Here is a 19,407-nt window from a genome sequence, read left to right on the forward strand (position 1 = left end):
GTAGAATTACCTTACTGCTGCCAGCTTACATTTTGCCAAGGACCATGAACGTAAGTTACGAGGAATTAGGGCTCGTACGAAGGCATATAGATAGGCTTTTTCCCCGCCCTCTATTTGTAAGTGGAAGAGGAAGAGAAATGATTAATAATAGTACAACATACCCTCCCCTCCACCATTCAGCATATGGTGGTTTGCAGAGTATGTATGTGGATGTAGATGCAGATATAGATGTAGATGTAGTTCATGTGTTTGAATGGCAGCCAATCAGTGATGACCAGTTGTGGCACCTGAACCAAGAATTTTGTATTCATAGTTACTGTCATGAAAAAAAGTCTGAAATGACTCATTACTGTGTCCTGTCACTCCCGAAATGTTGTGATAAATAAATTTAATACTGCCTTGTTATGTAATTTGCCAGAACTGACCATAGCATGTTGTGTCACTTTGTCCTGAGAAAGACAACCGCAACTCAGTCAAAAAATCAGTTTATCAAAGTGTTTTATAGAATGATGTGGAAGTACATGCTGAATGATTTTAATGAAAATAATTTTTTTGTTCTGCTGCCTCTTATTTTTTACTGGACAGTGATTTGTTTTGCAGTTTCTTATTATGCAGTATTGAAAGAGTTTTGTTAAAGTAGCCACACTCTTCACTCAGCCAAATTATAAACTGATGACATTTATTTTTTTCTCCTTCATTTATTGTACAATTTCCATGTAGATTTTTCCTTTTGTTCATAGGTGTTCATAGCTGCGTTTGCTATTGTCTATGGCAACCCTCTGAGATTAGTAAATGGATATGACAGCTTTGGAAACACCTGTGGGTCTCGGAACAATGAGAAAATTGGAAATCTCTCACTTTCAGGTCTGGACACGACTAACAAAAGGTAAGGAATAAAATAAATGTTTTGATAATTAAAATATTTGATACACAAGAGAAGAATTTATGTCCCAGCTGCCTAAACAACAAAGAAATTGTGGAGTCTATGGGTTGACCATGTTCCAGGATTCCCACATATTAGGGTCATAAACAAATAAAGCATACAACTTTTATTAACTGAGATATGTATTTATTTTAAAGTATCTGTTTACAATCCTTTAATACTCTCTCTTTGCATCTCAGTGGCAATGTTGCTCTCCCTGGACCAAGCAAGTTTGTGCAGTAGTTGTAACAATGGATTCACATTCAAAGTGAGTGTCGTTTGAACCCCTGTCCAGCCATCCAGATTTAAACCTTCTGTGATGCCCTTATGGCATGTAAGGCAAATGGGAGAATGCTTCCTTTGGAAAAGACTCTGCTAGTTTCCGTTTCATCTTGTCCAGTGTGATATTAATCTCCATCTCTAATGACCTCGTCGTCAACAGGATATTAAATTGTAGTCTTCCCTCATTCCAGACAGATGGGCTTTTGTATTCCATGTTTCTGGTAGATGGCTGAGGTAAGGGTGGAGGGAAGCTCTTCTAGAGAAGTAAAATGATGACCCTGCATAGTTTGTTTCAGTTTTGAACTTAAGCCAAAGTGTAATGGACTTAACGTGCAGACCGCGAAGAACATGCAATAATATTTTTCTTCCATATTTTCACAGCTCTTCAGTTACAGCAATTCTGAAGTGCAGGTGAGAGTTACTGAGGAAAATGAGTGCTCCTGTCTTGGGCAACAGAGTTTGTGTTTTGGGGATTTTCTCCATAGTTTTTTGCATGTCATGATGATCGCTGTGGTAACACTTGATTGACAGGGAACATTGTTTGACATGATGGTGATCATAGCTATTCACCTTTAGCTGAGCTTGTTGAACTTTTTTGGTCATGGGGAAACTTGTCCTCCTCCATTGCTGGACTGTGATTTAAACTCTGGGTCGAAGTTTCTCATGTATGTTTACCACAATAGTGACAGTCTGATTGCAAGAATGTGTTACTTTCAACATTATATATTTGTTGCAATAAAGGCTGCTATGTCTTCCCATTCCTACTTCAGTTCAGCAGTCAGGTAGTTAAGAACCCATCATGCAGAAAAATTGGGTTGTCTCTGGAATATTGACATTTGTGGAATCCAAGTAAATTCAGAAAATTCTGTACACCACATAACAATCTTTTTAATTGGCATCTGTCATAAGTTTGGGAATTCATCTGTTAATGTTTCCTACCTTTCTGGTCTTGGGTATCATTTGTGCTCATACAACTATAAGGGGCATTCAAAACGAAATGAGCCAGAGTCTGGAATATGCAAACCGGTGACAGGAGGGTAATATCATGGCGTGTGTAACAAGGTGTGGTTCCGACCAGAGCGTGAAAGTTCACAGCCCGTCACTAGAGGGCACGCGTTCATGTCACGTGACTTCACAGAGCTAACAGCAGCATGCATCAATCATCCAACGCTGCCAGTCACATTGCAGACAGTGACATGGAGACATCAAAAGAAGAGCAAAGAGGTGTTGTTCGTTTTCTGACTGCGGAAGGAGTGGGAGGAGTGGAGATTCATCGACAAAAGTCCCTTGCAAGGGTCAAGGCATGGCACAAGTGCTTCATGGAAGGACGGGTGTTGTTAGGTGATGATGCACGGTCTGGAGCACCACACTGCATTACTGATGACATTACCCAGCTGGTGGATGCACGCATTACCGAGGACTGCCGAGTGACAGTGAAAGCCATAGCCACCGTGGTTGGCTTGAGCATTGGAAGTGTTCACACCATCATGAAGGAACAACTGCACATGCACAAAGTGTTGCCGAATGTGTGTCCCACATTCTTCAACCACACCAGGAAGCATTTCGAATGGCCCACTGTCTTCCTCATCTGCAGCGCTATGCTCGGGAAGGGAATGTATTCCTGGCACAAGTGGTGTCATCACTTCTAATCAGAATCAAAATGACAAAGTCTCCACTGGGAGCATCCAGGGTCACCACCACCAAAAAAAGCCAAGGCCATCCACATGAGTGCAAGAAAGGTTATGCTGACGTTCTTCTTTGACTAAGATGGCTCCCTTCTGAGTCACTTACTGCAGCATGGGACAAAAGTGAATGCCCAGCGTTATTCACAAACCTTTCACCAAGTGATCAAATCAAAACGGCCAGGCAATGTCACCCATGGGGTCATTCTGCTCGACAATGCAAAGCATCATATGGCCAACACAGTCGCGGCACTCATGCAGAAATTCAAATAGGAGGTTTTTGGCTCCCCTCCATACAGTCTGGACCTCTCTCCCTGTTATTATGCCATTTTTGGTCCCCTTAAAAAGGCTCTGAGGGGCAAACAATTCACCTTGGATAACGACGTCCAGCTGTACGTGCGGAACTGGTTAACATCGCAGCCCCGGGAATTTTATGAGACAGCCATTCACTGCCTTGTGTCAGAGTGGGACAAGTGTCTCAACAGCAAGGGTCAAGACTTCTAACATACAGGTACTGGTTTCTGTAATTATGCCTCCGGCTCGTTTCTTTTTTAACTCCCCTTATGTAAGAGAAGTATTACATTAACTTTTTACAAACCTCATTTAAGGCACTTTGGTTTTGTGTTGGGTTTTTGCTGTCTGTAGTTCTGAACCAAAAACCTTTAACCAAAACTGACTCAAAATGGGCAAGTGTTCTTATTGTTGCAGAATTAACAGGAATGGCAATCTATGTAAGGAATATCAGTGTGGTTTACATATGGGATACTGTTATACAGCCAACATGGGAAATGAAACTGGTCAGTTTTGAGCATACAGTGAATGTTACTTCCACTATACAGTACTGGAAAGAAAGCTCCTTGTCATGAAAATTCAAACTGATTTGACAGTAGAAAAGAAGAGTTAGCAGTCTTGCAAGCAACAGTTTGCAATTGTAATGTGTGGGAGAGAACAGAAGACTGGATTACAGTCAAGTTTTTCAAATCAGTGAAAAGAACCATGAGACATAGCAAGTACCTGCCCAGATAACAATGTGCATTAAAGGACCTGCTTCCAGGCTGGGGAGGCATGTTGGCTCCAGTTCGAATCCACTTCGTGGATTAATAATGATGGTTGGTTTGCTGGCGAGCCTGGATGTGGTTTTTAGATGGTTTCCCACATCCCCCCAGATAAATACCAGACTCATACTCACATCAAACTTAAATACACACTACTCAAACATTTAGAACACTTTTTCACATATGCACACAGATTTTGCTCTAGATGCAGGCAGATTGTGTACACTGATTCCCTCCCGTGGTGTGAATAGGAGATATTTAATCTCCTTAAACCCATAATCATTAGCAGCAACAGATATATCATGTCCAATAAATTCAGTCTAGAAATAGCTTCAGTGCTGTGGATGTGGTGGATGAAAGCATCCAATCAACCAAACAAGTTTAGTAGCGGTCTGACACTACATAGCATAAAGTAAAAGTTAAGCCTGGGAAGAAAAGTTTTACGAAGATGGAGGTTTTATTTCTGGGTAGTATTCATGGGAGGGGAATGTTAGAACTGGTAAAGAACTATTTGGGAGGTAATTACTTCGTAACTATTATTTTTAAGCTAAATGTAGGGCTCAGCAATGACACCTGTGATTTAGGCTCTTTGGGGAAGGATCTTGGAAGAGATCATGAAATAATAGTGGGCAGGAAAAGCAGAAGTTTGGACCATAACCTTAATTATGGAATTGAGAATCCTTCCAGTAATAATACTTCTTGACAGTATCAATGGGCTCTGCCATTTTGTTTTGGTTCCTCTGGTAACTTACTGTGGCACAAAGATTTCAATGTGTACCAGGACTGCAGACATATACCAGCAAACAAACAAAAAATTAATTGAGTAACTTTATTTTTTCATGATGATAATTAAAATTCTGTGACTTCCCCATTGTATAACTTGACTCATTCACACCCCTGAAGCTTTTCCTTGAAGGAATCTACAGAAGATGAGTGAATGAAGGAAGGAAGGAATTAATTACCTTAAGGTGTTATCTTTGATTTCCACCAGACATAGTAGGCCTACCCAATATTGGTGCAAACTCCTTTTCAAGCTTATGATGCTTTAAAGACAAAGGATGGTTAGCATGCTTGTCCCTCAAATGTCTGAACAGAGAGTTGTGTAATCTCAACTATTGCTGTGCCTTCCAATCCTCAATATCACCAACCACTGTTATTTTTGAAACGACCATTGTATTGGGATGATGCACAAGTTTAATAAATACAACAGATACACATGATAGAAACTTTATTCATCAGTAATATATTGTCCTTCACTATTTACGACAGTCGCCAATGCTGAGATAATGTTTTGAATCTGTGACTGGAAAAATAACTTGGTTTTGAAAAAAAGAACTCATCCAGCCATGTTCGGAGCACATTTTCATCCAGAAAGGAAGTTCCTTGAAGGTTGTTCAATAGACAGCGGAAAGGTGAAAATCTGAGGGTGCAAAATCAGCTGAATAAAGTGGGTGTGGAATGACTTCCCAACCCATCTGCTGTACAGTGTTTTTTGTCAGTCTAGCAGAATGTGGGTGGTTGTTATTGTGGAGTTAGCATCACTTCATGCAGTCTTCCAGGTCATTGCTCCTGGAGTGTGTCTGCAAGACGTCTCAGTTGTTGACAATGAATGTCAGAAGTGATGATTACAACTGGGAAAGGCAGTTCATAGTACACTACATTGTTGCTGTTCCACCAGATGCATAACGTTATATTTTATGGATGTGCCCAGGTCTTTGTACATGTTAGCTTAAAAATTGCATTTCTCATCACCAGTAGTCTTGCAGTATAGGAATGATCAGTGTTGTTCATGAGCCAGTTGATGATGATCAAGCAGAGATGCACACATGACCACCTGCTGATTTTTGTGGTTTTGGCTTAGAGGAGATAACACCCACACACCTGATTTTTGAAACTTCCCCATTGTATGCCAATGTCCCGTGATGGTGAAGTGATCACAGTTCATCACATTTACCAGTTCTTGAGTATACTGACACGTGTCATTGTGGATTAATGCATAGTAGTGTACGGGTGGGGAGAGAGATGAATGCTGTCTGGTGGAGAGTGCAGGGACTAGACTGCCAACAGGCACAGCGTCAGGAGTTTGTGGGGCAGGGAAGCAGGAAAAAAAGGAACAAATAAGGAGAGGAGCAGAGAAAGATGGGCAAATGCATTGGCATAGGGCTACAAATAAACAAGGTGGGAGACGAGAATGGGGAGGAGATGATAGGGCAGAAGGGGTGGAAACTGTTGGGTAGAGGGTGTGGGGACAGTATGTTAAGGGAGTGGAGAATGTGTTGTAAGGATAACTCCCATCTGCCCAGTTCAGAAAAGCTGGTGGTGGAGGGAAAGATCCAGATGGCTCGGGTAGGGAAGCAGCCTTTGAAATCAAGTGTGTTACGTTCAGCTGCATGTTGTGCCACAGGGTGATCTACTTTGCTCTTATCCACAGTTTGGCATTGGCCATTCATCATGGTGAACAGCTGGCTGGTAGTCATGCCAACATAAAAAGCTGTGCAATGATTGCCTCAGAGCTGGTAAATGACATGGCTGCTTTCACAGGTGGCCCAGCCCGTGATGGGGTAGGGTAAACCTATGACAGAACTGGAATAAACAGTGCTGGGTGGGTGGACTGGACACGTTTTGCACCTGGGTCTTCCACAGGCACATGATCCTTGTGTCAATGGGTTGGGATTGGGAGTGGCATAGGGATGGACTAGGATGTTGCAGAGGTTGGGTGGGTGATGGAACACCACTTTAGAAGGGATGGGAAATATTTGATTTAGGATGTCCCTCATTTCAGGGCATGATGATAGTTAATCAAAATCCTGGCAAAGGATGTGCTTCAGTTGTTCAAGTCTGGAGTGGTACTTGGTGATAAAGGGGGTACTCCTTTGTGGCCAGCTTTTGGGGGTGGTGGGTGGATCTGGATTGTGAGGGGAAATGGAACAGGAGATCTGTTTGCAGACTAGGTCCGGGGGAATAGTGCTTGTCTGTGAAGTCCTTCGTTGGACCCTAAGCATACCAAGCCAGGGAGTTTTTGTCACTGCACATATACCATCCCTGGGTAGCCAGCTTCTCCTCTCAGTTGGCTGAATCTATACCTCTGTCCACATTAAACTCACCAACCACCAACAGTACCTACATTTTGACAGCTGTCATCCCTTTCACACCTAAAAAGTCCCATATAGCCTGGCTACCCAAGGATGGTGTATTTGCAGTGACAAAAACTCCCTTGCTCAGTATGGTTAGGGTCCAACCAAGGACTTCACAGATAGGCACTATCCCCCAGACCTAGTCTGCAAAAAGAGCTCCTGTTCCATTTCCGCTCACAATCCCCATCCTCTCACCATCACCAAAGCTAGCCACAAAATTGTCCCGCTTCTGTCACCCAGTACCACCCTGGACTGGAACAACTGAACCACATCCTTCACCAGGGCTTTGATTAACTATCATCATGCCCTGAAATGAGGGACATCCTAACTGAGATATTTCCCACCCTCCTAAAGTGGTGTTCCATCACCACCCAACCACCACAGCATCCTATTCCATCTGCATGTCACTCCCAATCCCAACCTCTTGGCACAAGGATCATACCATGTGGAAGACCCAGGTGCAAAACCTGCCTAGTCCACCCGCCCAGCAATTTCTATTCCAGTCCTGTCGAGGGTTTATGCTATCCCATCAGGGACAGGGCCACCTGTGGAACCAGCCATGTCATTTACCAGCTTTGCTACAATCATTGTGCAGCTTTTTATAATGGTATCACTACCAACCAGTTGTCCATCAAGATGAATGGCCACTGCCAAACTGTGGTCAAGAGCAAAGTAGATCACCCAGTGGCACAACATGCAGCTGAACGCAACACACTTGATTTCAATGTCTACTTCACTACCCGAGCCATCTGGATCTTACCCTCCGTCACCAGCTTTTCTGAACTGGCCATATGGGAATTATCCTTACAACACATTCTCCACTCCCATAACATGTCCCCACACCTTACACCAAACAGTTTCCACCCCCCCCCCACCCCCCCCCCCCCCCACCCCTCTTCCTCTGTCCTATCTTCTGCTCATTGTCATCTCCCACCCAGTTTATTTACAGCCCTCTGCCAATGCATCTGCCTGTCTTTCCCTTCTCCTCTCCTTATTTGTTTCTTTTTTCCCAGCCTTCCTGCTCCTCAACCTCATGACGCTGTGCCCATTGGCAGTCTAGTCTCTGCACACTCCACCAGATAGAGTTTGTCTCTCTTCCCGCTGTGTGTGTGTGTGTGTGTGTGTGTGTGTGTGTGTGTGTGTGTGTGTGTGTGTGTGTCTGTGTGTGTGTGTCTCTCTCTCTCTCTCTCTCTCTACTGATGAAGGCTTGGCCAAAATCTGTATGTGAGTGTCTTTTAATCGTGCCAGTTTGCGACTTCATGTGTTTTCTACGCTGTAAGTAGCAGTCTGCCTTTTCCTACCGAGAAGAACTGAAATGAAATAAAATAAAAATAAAACCAATGAATGCAGGTATAAAAACTCAAAAGCTTGGAAAATAAGAAGAAAGTTTGGAAAAATGGTGAGACGTGTAGTGAGTAGAAATTTTGGAAAGGAAGGTACACGCTGACTGAGAAATTGAGAGAAAATACAGATTTTTAACAGAAAATGTGGTGAAGCGGTACTGTATTGGACAATGGGGAGGAGGGGGAAGCCAGGTGAATGCAGAAAGTGAAGCAAATTTCAGATCTTGAACCCTTGTTTTGTAATCGTTGTTCTTATGAAAGAGGATGTAAATAACCACAATACAGCTTTAGTACTTGAATCTTTATTTGCCACGCAGGTGGTGTCCAACAGCTCAGTTCATGACATCAGTACTTGAAATAAAAATGGTCAGATATATTTAAAGTTCAATTTAAGAGGTGCGTAAAGGATTTTTTACTGGTCAACCTCTTCTCTTCCATCTATGGATTTCATAGTAGAACCAATTTATTTACATGTTATTAATAATGTCCAATAACATGAGTGTAAAATTTAACTTCCCATCTCTTCAGTGTAATAATGAGATTATTGCATCCACCTGGGACTATACTGCTCTGCATACCAGGCAAGTGTTGTGGGTTGCTGCCTCTCCAGTAGGCTGCGAGTAAACAGCTCACATCAGCACAAGTCACCGAGCTGTTTACTTGCCTAGCCTCATACAGCTTGGGCTGTTTACCTTGTAGCTTCGCACAGCCTCGATGGCACTCAGTGGCACCAACGTCACTGATAGGTAGTGAGCCTATCATGGAAGAGAGCACTGTAGGCAAGCCACAACTTCTTTACACCATGTCATCTGCCTACTCAGCACTGCATGTGTATCTTTTCGTGGGAGACTGCTGCTGGACTTTGCTGCAGCCATTTACCCCTCTGGGCTTCATGACAGCTACGCCCTTGCCATAGCTAGATAGCACTGCCGTCCACCACTTACAGGTGCCGTGCCCCACAGCACATCCTGCTGCTGGCAGTCACTGTCACTGAGTTGCTGCCTCCGACAACTGCCGACACCCGACATCCAGGAAGTACCTTTGTCCCACTGGCAGCTATCATTGTGGAACTGTGCATCTGACACAAGCCAATACATGCTACCGTTGATCATCCTTGGCCACTCTCTCTCTGCCATCTACTATGACTCGTAGAGTTCATTGTGTAAGTGCATCCCGGGTAACATCTACTAGAGACATTTCTGTTTGTACTTTAATTGGTGGACATTCATCCATGGACACTGAATTTGAATTCATTCCCCATATCGATGAGAAACAGTTGTGGCATTTGCGCATGTCATTGGTAGTCTGTAGCACCCATCAGCCATGGACACGAAAAACATCAAGGTAAATGTGTGTTACAGACTAATTTTCTGTTTGTGACTAAGTAACCTACGAGTTACTGTAAGCACTTTACTGTATTGGACATTCCCATGTTTTGTGACAAGTTTGTTATTACTTTCTAAGTGAAAATATTTTTAAGATTTGTTTTGACTTTTTCCACATTCATGAAGGGCATTTCTGTTAGGACATCACATAGGGCTCTTTTGTGTATTCTTGCTTTGCAACATCTTCTATCCTCTTGAGGGTCTCTGTGTTATGGAAGGAAAAGTACAGGGCTGTTCATAAGTATCTCCAAGAATTTGGAAGATGGCTGTGTGAAAACTATGAGACATATAGAAAACAGACTCTATCAGCGGATGGAGATTCTCTCCAAGTTTTTAACTCACATTCCAGGTGCTCAATACGGGAGTCATTTGTGACATGGCAAATGCCAATATGTGTTTGCAATCCATTGAAGTCACTGACATCAATTGCTCAGGAGAGAGTGACAGCAGCCTGCTTTGAAAATTTGTTCTTTGAGTTGCCTGCCTGCAAGCTGAAGCTAATTCAGTGCAACAGTATGAAGCAGATGATTTATTTACATGTTCTTGCATGTCTGCCTCCTATTGCATCTAAGCCATGGCATGAATTGAAACTAGGGGAGATGCTCCATCCATTGAAATGTGACATTTTTCTCTATGTCTTTTGGTTTTCATGGAGTTACGTTCTGAAATCCTGGGGGTACTTATGAATAACCCCATATACGTAATCTAACAAACATGTAGACCTGCTCTGCCTCCTCCCCCACCCTGCCACCCTCTCAGCCACCAATTCCTCTCTTGCACCAACCTCTTCATGTCAGAGCAGCATACAGTTTCACTTATTTGTTGGATGTATTCCAATTCCCGTTTTCCCTTACAGTTTTTACCCTCTTCAGCTCCTTCTAGTACTGTGGAAGTTATTCCCTTATGATATTGTAACACATGTCCTATCATGTTGTCTTGTCTACCTGTCAGCATTTTTCATAAGTTTGCTGATTCTCCTTAAAACCTTCTCATTCGATACTTTATCAGTTCATCTAATTTCTAACATACTTCTGTAACACCACATACCAAATACCTTGATTCTCTTCATTTTTGGCATTGCCCAGATTCCATCGTATCTCTTGTTTTCATGAGACTGTAAGGAATTTTGATGGCATCCTAGTTGTTATACCAGAACATTAACTTTTGTAACACTTAACGCTACTTGGGGTGGGGGAGGGTCTAGGCAGTGAGCTTCACCCTTATCTGAGTATCAACAACAGTGACATTAAAGAATTAGTAATACATCTCTGAGTAGAATGTGTAATGTAGTGAAGCTTTTTAACAAATTAAAACTATGTAATGAACAATGATTTCGGTCCAGAAAAAAAATCTGGGTTTGTCTTAAGCTATTGTTTCACATCCTTTCTCCCAGGTGTAATATAATAAAAGTCACAGACAGTAGCAGAAAATTTTAGGCTTAATGTGTGCATTTGATGCAATACAAGTGTCAAAAGCCAATTAGCATTCGCGTAATTTCTGAAAACAGTATTTTGAAGATCATGGTCAGTGAAAACTATAAACATGAGTAAGACTTGTTGAGTGATTTATTCTTTATAAATTTGATGCATTTGTTGAGAGTAATCATGGCTTCTAATGTGGTAAATGATGAGTGGTGTGTAAACAAGTGGTAGCCATTATTTACAGTATGCATACTTAAATGAAACATGAAGAAGAGGACAGTTTATGATTGTAGCAGTTGTCAGATCTTAGAAATGCCTGCTGCAGCCACAGTTACTAATCCTTTACAATCATTTGTGAATTTGATTACACTGTAACAGGGTATGAATCAGAGGCTTTGAGGATCTCAGAAATTGTCAGACAGATTTTGCCGGTTTGGATTTTATAGTTGAGTTTTGAGACAGACTTGGGAAACTCAGTCAGTGAGAGCAATGTCAGCAACATGCTAAGATTCAAGTTAAAGTCCAAGACCACCAGACGCTTTAATTGGGCTGAAAGCTATAAATGCTTTACGTCAGCTATCATAATCATTCAAAATGAATGTTTTCATCTAACATTCAACAATGATACCTGGAGAAAGACACGTCTCAGTGTATTTTGAGATGTCTCAGTCATTTCTCCAATTCTGTCATCCAAGAGTTATTTATGAGTTCAGGAGCTAGTGTCTATCTGTGTTTCTTAGTTTTTTGGCAACTAGTACACACATGTTGTAATTTAAGTTTCAGCAAGTCTAAATACTTAAGTAATAGACATCTCACACCCATTTCTTTTACTCAGTAAGGTCACATATCTGTACTTCAGTTTAAGTAATGACTCTGTTCTCATTGAATTATCCTTTTTAAAAAAAAAAAAAAAAAAAAAAAAAAAAAATTTCCTGGTTTCTTTTTGTTACATAAAGAATTGTAGAGAAATAAATGAATGTCTTTTGTTTTGATGTGTTGTATTTTGCTAATTTGGTTACAGGTTTTTGTTTTATTTGAACATGAAGGATATCAAGCATTCATTGAAAGTATGTGTTGAAAAATGCCCTGATCGCAATTTGGAAACTCAGAATGATATTAAGGATTTCTACATCAAGACTGGCTCTCTGTTGTGCAGGTAAACGAGCATGCAATAATAAAGTTAAGTAGTTTGGAAATTTGGGTCACAGAAAAGTTAATTTTTCAAATGTCAGCAAAACCACTCAGTTATCTGAAGCTCGTGTTTGGATGCATGAACTGTTAGGAAAACATCATTAGGAACATGAAATAGTAATAAATTTGAATATAGAGGAAAGCATGTTACAAGGTTTAGTTAAGGTTTTCTGTGTTGTTCATAAAATAATCCCAAACAATTTGTAATGTTATAGTAACTACAATCTTTTCCTCTCTTTCTTTCTTCAAGGTATGATTTTAAATTTAATGGCTGGACTGGTTCAAATGATCCTGCTTTAGGGCAAATAGATCTTGGGAAGCATATTAACTCCCATTTAGGACCATGCCCACCTCTACCTGTGTACGCCAGGTAAGTGTTTCTTAGTAACAGAGTGAAACTCATAATTTAGATTCACATTTTGTAAGCTGTTTTTAATATTGCCTTCGTAAAAGTAAGATCTGTACAAAAAATATTTCTACATTTTTTTCCAGTGATCCTGTTTTAAACAGATGTATACCTCGCCCAGTAAAAGACATACTTGTGCAAATCATCAGCAGTCTTTATGATGTGTTAAACAGCTGGGATGCAGTAGAAAAGGTGTTGGGTGATTTGTACATGACATGGCGAGAGATACTTGCACTTTCGTTTCTTGCTTTTGGTAAGTGTAGTATCCTAAAGAATTAAATCCATAAGCAAAATTGTTACAACCTATCAAACAGTAGAAAGTGTGGGATGGTATAACAACAGTATGAAAAAGATAGATTGTTACTCAACACATAGAGGAGGCATTGAGTTGCAGATACACACACATCTTCTATGTGGTGAGGAGTAGCAGTCTATCTTTTTCATATTGTTATTACAACCTGCAATGGGTAAATGTATGTGTGCTTCACAATAGTTTTTAGGGCTGATCCCATAAAAATTTAGTAGTTTTTACTGTAACTGCTGCACAGCTTCACATAGGTTTAGGATATCCAATGGGATGGTAAAGTATAACAGTAACAGAAATTCCTGGATGGAACAGTATGTAAAATAAATAAAAGGCAACCACTCACATTTAGTATAGTGTGGCACATAGACACATATAACAGAATGCAGCATTAACTAGCTTTAGAGCCATGGCTCCTCTTCTGGCAGAAAGTACACACATTCTCACAAACAACCATACAGACACCTAAATGGACACCACCACAGCCGTAGCAGTGTATTTGTGGTTGTGTGTCTGTGTGTATTTCCTGCCAGAAGAATATTTGGAGCATTCCAGCAGCTGGCAGAGAAGGCTGAGAAGACCATCCATGTGCATGGGGTTTCAATGAAGCCCACAGTTTGCAGCAGTGTCACCAGAACTGATTGTGGCCCCTCTGGTTCTGCGTTGGGTAGAATGTTTGAACCAGAGACTTCAGAGTTGTGTGATAAACTAGGCTGTGACTTCCTGGAGTTCTGCCATTGGGTTGAGAACTGTAGGCTCCCCCGAATGGGGTCAGGTGTGCAATGAATCAGATGCTGCTACCCAGTCAGCTTTTTCATGTGGGGTACATACAAGTTTTTTTTTTAAATTAGGTGCTTCTCCATCCAGTCCAGATAACAACAGCTCTAAGAGCTCTGGAAGTATTAGTGTAAGATCCAAAGAAATGCCTCCCTCACTTAAATGTCTTAAAGCCCTAGTAGGTAACTGCTGAAGCATTTTTAACAAAGTGCCAGAGTTTGAAGTGCTCCTGAAAAGCAGTGAAGCTCACATAATACTAGGTGCAGGAAGCTGTTTAAAACCCAAAGTAAACAGCAGTGAGGTTTTTGGAAAAAATTTAAGCATATATGAAAGTATGGGCTAATGGAAAATGGAGTTGGTGGTATATTTGTCACAGTAGACAAGAAACTCACATCTGCTGAGATAGAAATTAATGCTGCATGTGAAATTGTCTGGGGGAAATCTTAGTATCAGCAGTGGGCATAAAATTATAATTATATACTTTCGCAACCCATGGTTGTTTCATCAGGAAAGAGGGAAGGAGAGGGAAAGACGAAAGGATGTGGGTTTTAAGGGAGAGGGTAAGGAGTCATTCCAATCCCGGGATCGGAAAGACTTACCTTACCCTCTCCCTTAAAACCCACTTCCTTTCGTCTTCCCCTCTCCTTCCCTCTTTCCTGATGAGGCAACAGTTTGTTGTGAAAGCTTGAATTTTGTGTGTATGTTTGTGTTTGTTTGTGTGTCTATCGACCTGCCAGCGCTTTCGTTCGGTAAGTCACCTCATCTTTGTTTTTATATATAATTTTTCCCACGTCGAATGTTTCCCTCTATTATATTAATTATATACTTCTATTGACACAAGGCTCACCTGCTGATGTAACTGGAAACCTTAGAGAAAACCTCAGTTTGCTTGTACTTAATTTCCATAATCATACTTTGATCAGTGGAGGAAACTAATCACCCAACAATCAGTTGATAAAATTACAGTTTTGTTAGTAGTGGGTGTGACAAGACATCCTGTGAAACTTTTCTAAATACCTTCTCTGAAGACTGCTTAGAAAAGATGATGGAAATATTTAGGTCTAATGGCAACAAATAGACCTGACCTCTTTGAGGATGTACATATCAAAACTGGTATCAGTGACCATGGTGAGAATGATTACCAAAGTACAAAGGGCAACTAAAGCAAACAGAGAGACTTCTGTGTTCATAAAACTAGATAAATGAACAGGAGTGCCATATGTCATTGAGGGAATAGAAACTTTTTGAACAGGACAGGAACACGTAGTGGAACTGTGGCTCAAGTTTAAAAGAATAGTTGACCGTCCACTGGATAGATATGTACCCAGTAGAACAGTTCATGATCAATGAGCCCTCCATGGTATATGGTCAATGTAAGGAAAAAGATCTACAAAGAAAACATAGGGCTATGCATAGAGAGATGCTGAATAAAATGGGTGTAACTGCTTAGGAAGCAATGCACAAAGCAAAAGCATAAATTCTTAACTCTGTTTTCAGGTGTTCCTTTAGAAAGGAAAACTTAGCAGTGCTACCCCACTTTAATTCTCCTTCCACTGAAAATATGAGTGAAATAGATGTTGATGTTAGTGGTGTTGAGAAACAGCTGATTTCACTACAATTTAACAAAGCTCCAGGGCCTGGCAAAATTCATTTCAGATACTATACCAGATTTGCAGGTGCCTTCGCCATGCTTTTAACTACAATCTATCATAGATCCCTCAAACAGTAAATGGTGCCCAATAGTTGCAAGAGAGCACAGGTCACACCCGTCTAAAAGAAGAGTAGCAGAATAGACCCACAGAATGTTTTTCACTATCCTTGACATCAGTTTGTTATTGAACATCAGAACATATTCTGAGCTTGAGCATAATGAGGTATCTCAAACAGAACGACTTTCTCCATGACAACAAGCATGGATTCTGAAAACATAGATCATGTGACGTACAAAACACACTTTACTCACATGAATACCGAAAGCCTCAGATAAAAGCAATCAGGTAGATGTAGTATTTCTCAATTTCCAAAAAATATTTTACTCAGTACCACATCTACACAGTTTGACTGTATGGGGTATCACGTGAAATTTGTGACTGCACTGAGGATTTTTTGGTAGGGAGAATGCAGGAAGTTACCTTGGATGGCGAGTCATTTACGTGTAGAGGTAACTTTGGGTGTGCTGTAGGGTAATGTGTTAGGACTCTTTCTATTCATGTTGCATATTAATGACCTTGCAAGCAATATTAATGGTAATCTCAGACTTTTCACAGATGATGCAGATACCTATAATGAAGTACTGTCTGAAAAAAAAAAAAAAAAAAAAAAAAAAAAAAAAAAAAAAAAAAAAAAAAAAAAAAAAAAACCTGCATAAATTTTCAGTCAGATCTTGATAATATTTCAAAGTGCACAAAGATGGACATCTTGTTTCAAATGTCCAGATATGTAAAACTGTGTACTTCACAAAAAAAAGTAGTATCCTATGGCTACAATATCAGTGAGCCACAGGTGATGTAGGTTAACTAATACAAATATCTGGGTGTAACTCTTTGAATGGATATGAAATGGAGTGATCACATTGGCTTATTCATGGGTAAAGCAGGTGGCAGACATTGGTTCATTGGTAGAAAACTGGGGAAATGCAATCAATCAGCAAAGGAAATTGCTTACAGATAATTTGTGTGACCCATCATAGAATATTGCTCAAGCATGTGGAACCATTGTCAAATATAACAAACAGAGGATACTGAATGTATACAGAGAAGGGAAGCACAAATGGTCACAGGTTTGTATGATCCATGGGAGAGTGTTACGGAGAGATAGTGAAGAAACTGAACTGGCAGACTTTTGAAGATGGACATAAACTGTCCCGAGAAAGCATACTTACAAAGTTTCAAGAACAGTTTTTAATGGAAACTTTAGGAACGTACTGTGTATTGTTCCCATAGGGAATGTGAGGAAAAGATTAGATTGATTACAGCACACAAAGAGGCATTTAAACATTCATTTTTCTCATGCTCTATATGTTAATGGAACAGGAAGAAACTTTAATAGCTGGTACAAAGGTATGTACCCTATGCCATGCACTTCACATTGATTTGCAGAGTATAGAAGTAAAAGCAGATGGAAGGATCTAGTAGAACTGCAGTGTCATAATATTTCATATTAATAAACCCGAGAGAATTTTTCCTCTGGAACTGGAATTCATTACCATTGTGTACAACACAGGGTGTTAGGCAGACATTTCTATATTAGTACAGCTCATCTAGGAAGATACTGCAGCATCTGTAGCCACAATGATGAGATGGGTGTGTGGATGTCAAAACCATTTCACAGACAAAAATTCTGACAATCAGTCAAAGAAATTTTTACAGTAGCATTGTGCTACTGGTTGGTGTTCAGGAACTGGCCCCAAAAAACATTTTATGCTGGCCTTAAAAGACCAGCTGTGTGGCGAGAAACTATGTGAGGTATGTCTGTAAACAGCAACAGTCTTCTTGATTACAGTCTTCTAGAGATGACACAGCTCATTACAACTGGGTGCAGAGGTATGACAGGAACAGAGACAAGCCATGATGTAATCATAAAAATATCTCACCAAGAGGCAGCATCCGAATGAAGTTGCTTCATCTCAGTTGTTAGCAACTTTGGTAAAATCCCTCTGAGGGCCAAATGTTTGATTAAAATCCAGTTAATGGATCCAATACTATTTATAACCTCGTCTGTAAGTTCTCCAATCATGATTTATCTATCCTGCATCACCAGGGTTTTTATGTGATCAGTAACAACCTCAGTTTTGGATGTTGAGAGCCTACTTGAACATGCTTCACTCTTCATTGATGAGTGGCCATCTTTGAAGCTGTTCTACAACTCCTTAATATGTGTGGTCCCCTTTGCTTCATCGCCAAACACTTGTTGAATCTTGCAGATTGTTTGAGCTTGAGAATCACTAAGGTTAAAACAAGATTTGATGCAATAAACCCACGTTTTATCTCATTTTGCCCACGACAGAAAATCCAATGACTACTACCACTTACATGTGTTCACTTGGCAAATGCTAGTCAGCAACTGGTTGCTTCCACTGTTGTGAAAAAAGAAACAGGCATGTGCATGGATACGTTTTGAATAGCCCTTCTATTATTATCTTCTTTCCTTTCTCAACCCTAGGTCTGGTTAAAAATGGAAAGTGACGCGGACCTTGATCAAGGGTGACTTCCTTTTAACTGTACGGTATATGTTACATTGCATTTAGGAACTTTCGGGTAATTGAACATGTATCAATAATTACAGATTTCTGTAGTTGTATATATACGTTTGGATGTAGCTGTATTGCGTTGATGTACTGGTGGATATTGTGTGCTATGACTCCTGTAGTTGATAGTATAATTGGTATAATGTCAACTTTATCCTGATGCCACATGTCCTTGACTTCCTCAGCCAGTTGGATGTATTTTTCAATTTGTTCTCCTGTTTTCTTTTGTATATTTGTTGTATTGGGTATGGATATTTTGATTAGTTGTGTTAATTTCTTCTTTTTATTGGTGAGTATGATGTCAGGTTTGTTATGTGGTGTTGTTTTATCTGTTATAATGGTTCTGTTCCAGTATAATTTGTATTCATCATTCTCCAGTACATTTTGTGGTGCATACTTCTATGTGGTGACATGTTGTTTTATTAGTTTATGTTGTATGGCAAGTTGTTGATGTATTATTTTTGCTACATTGTCATGTCTTCTGGGGTATTCTGTGTTTGCTAGTATTGTACATCCGCTTGTGATGTGATCTACTGTTTCTATTTGTTGTTTGCAAAGTCTGCATTTATCTGTTGTGGTATTGGGATCTTTAATAATATGCTTGCTGTAATATCTGGTGTTTATTGTTTGATCCTGTATTTCAGTCATGAATCCTTCCATCTCACTGTATATATTGCCTTTTCTTAGCCATGTGTTGGATGCGTCTTGATCGATGTGTGGCTGTGTTAGATGATACGGGTGCTTGCCATGTAGTGTTTTCTTTTTCCAATTTACTTTCTTCGTATCTGTTGATGTTATGTGATCTAAAGGGTTGTAGAAGTGGTTATGAAATTGCAGTGGTGTAGCCGATGTATTTATATAAGTGATTGCTTTGTGTATTTTGCTAGTTTCTGCTCGTTCTATAAAGAATTTTCTTAAATTGTCTACCTGTCCATAATGTCGGTTTTTTATGTCGATAAGTGCCCTTCCTCCTTTCTTTCTGCTTAATGTGAATCTTTCAGTTGCTGAATGTATTTGATGTATTCTATATTTGTGGCATTGTGATCGTGTAAGTGTATTGAGTGCTTCTAGGTCTGTGTTACTCCATTTCACTACTCCAAATGAGTAGGTCAATATTGGTATAGCATAAGTATTTATAGCTTTTGTCTTGTTTCTTGCTGTCAATTCTGTTTTAAGTATTTTTGTTAGTCTTTGTCTATATTTTTCTTTTAGTTCTTCTTTAATATTTGTATTATCTATTCCTATTTTTTGTCTGTATC

The 19,407-nt window shown here is 40.1% G+C and overlaps 1 protein-coding gene across 1 annotated transcript in view; it reads left to right on the top strand.

Moving 5' to 3' along the window:
- The window catches only part of LOC126480094 (choline transporter-like 1), a 186,459-nt gene that overhangs the window by 52,889 nt on the left and 114,163 nt on the right, over nucleotides 1-19,407 (top strand). The window contains exons 3-6 of the mRNA XM_050103838.1: nucleotides 741-886; nucleotides 12,246-12,380; nucleotides 12,666-12,785; nucleotides 12,908-13,074. Coding sequence (XP_049959795.1) covers nucleotides 741-886; nucleotides 12,246-12,380; nucleotides 12,666-12,785; nucleotides 12,908-13,074 — 568 coding nt within the window. The remainder of the gene's footprint in view (nucleotides 1-740; nucleotides 887-12,245; nucleotides 12,381-12,665; nucleotides 12,786-12,907; nucleotides 13,075-19,407) is intronic.

The sequence above is a fragment of the Schistocerca serialis genome, chromosome 1, assembly GCF_023864345.2.
Source record: "Schistocerca serialis cubense isolate TAMUIC-IGC-003099 chromosome 1, iqSchSeri2.2, whole genome shotgun sequence".
In the NCBI taxonomy this organism is placed as follows: Eukaryota; Metazoa; Arthropoda; class Insecta; order Orthoptera; family Acrididae; genus Schistocerca; species Schistocerca serialis.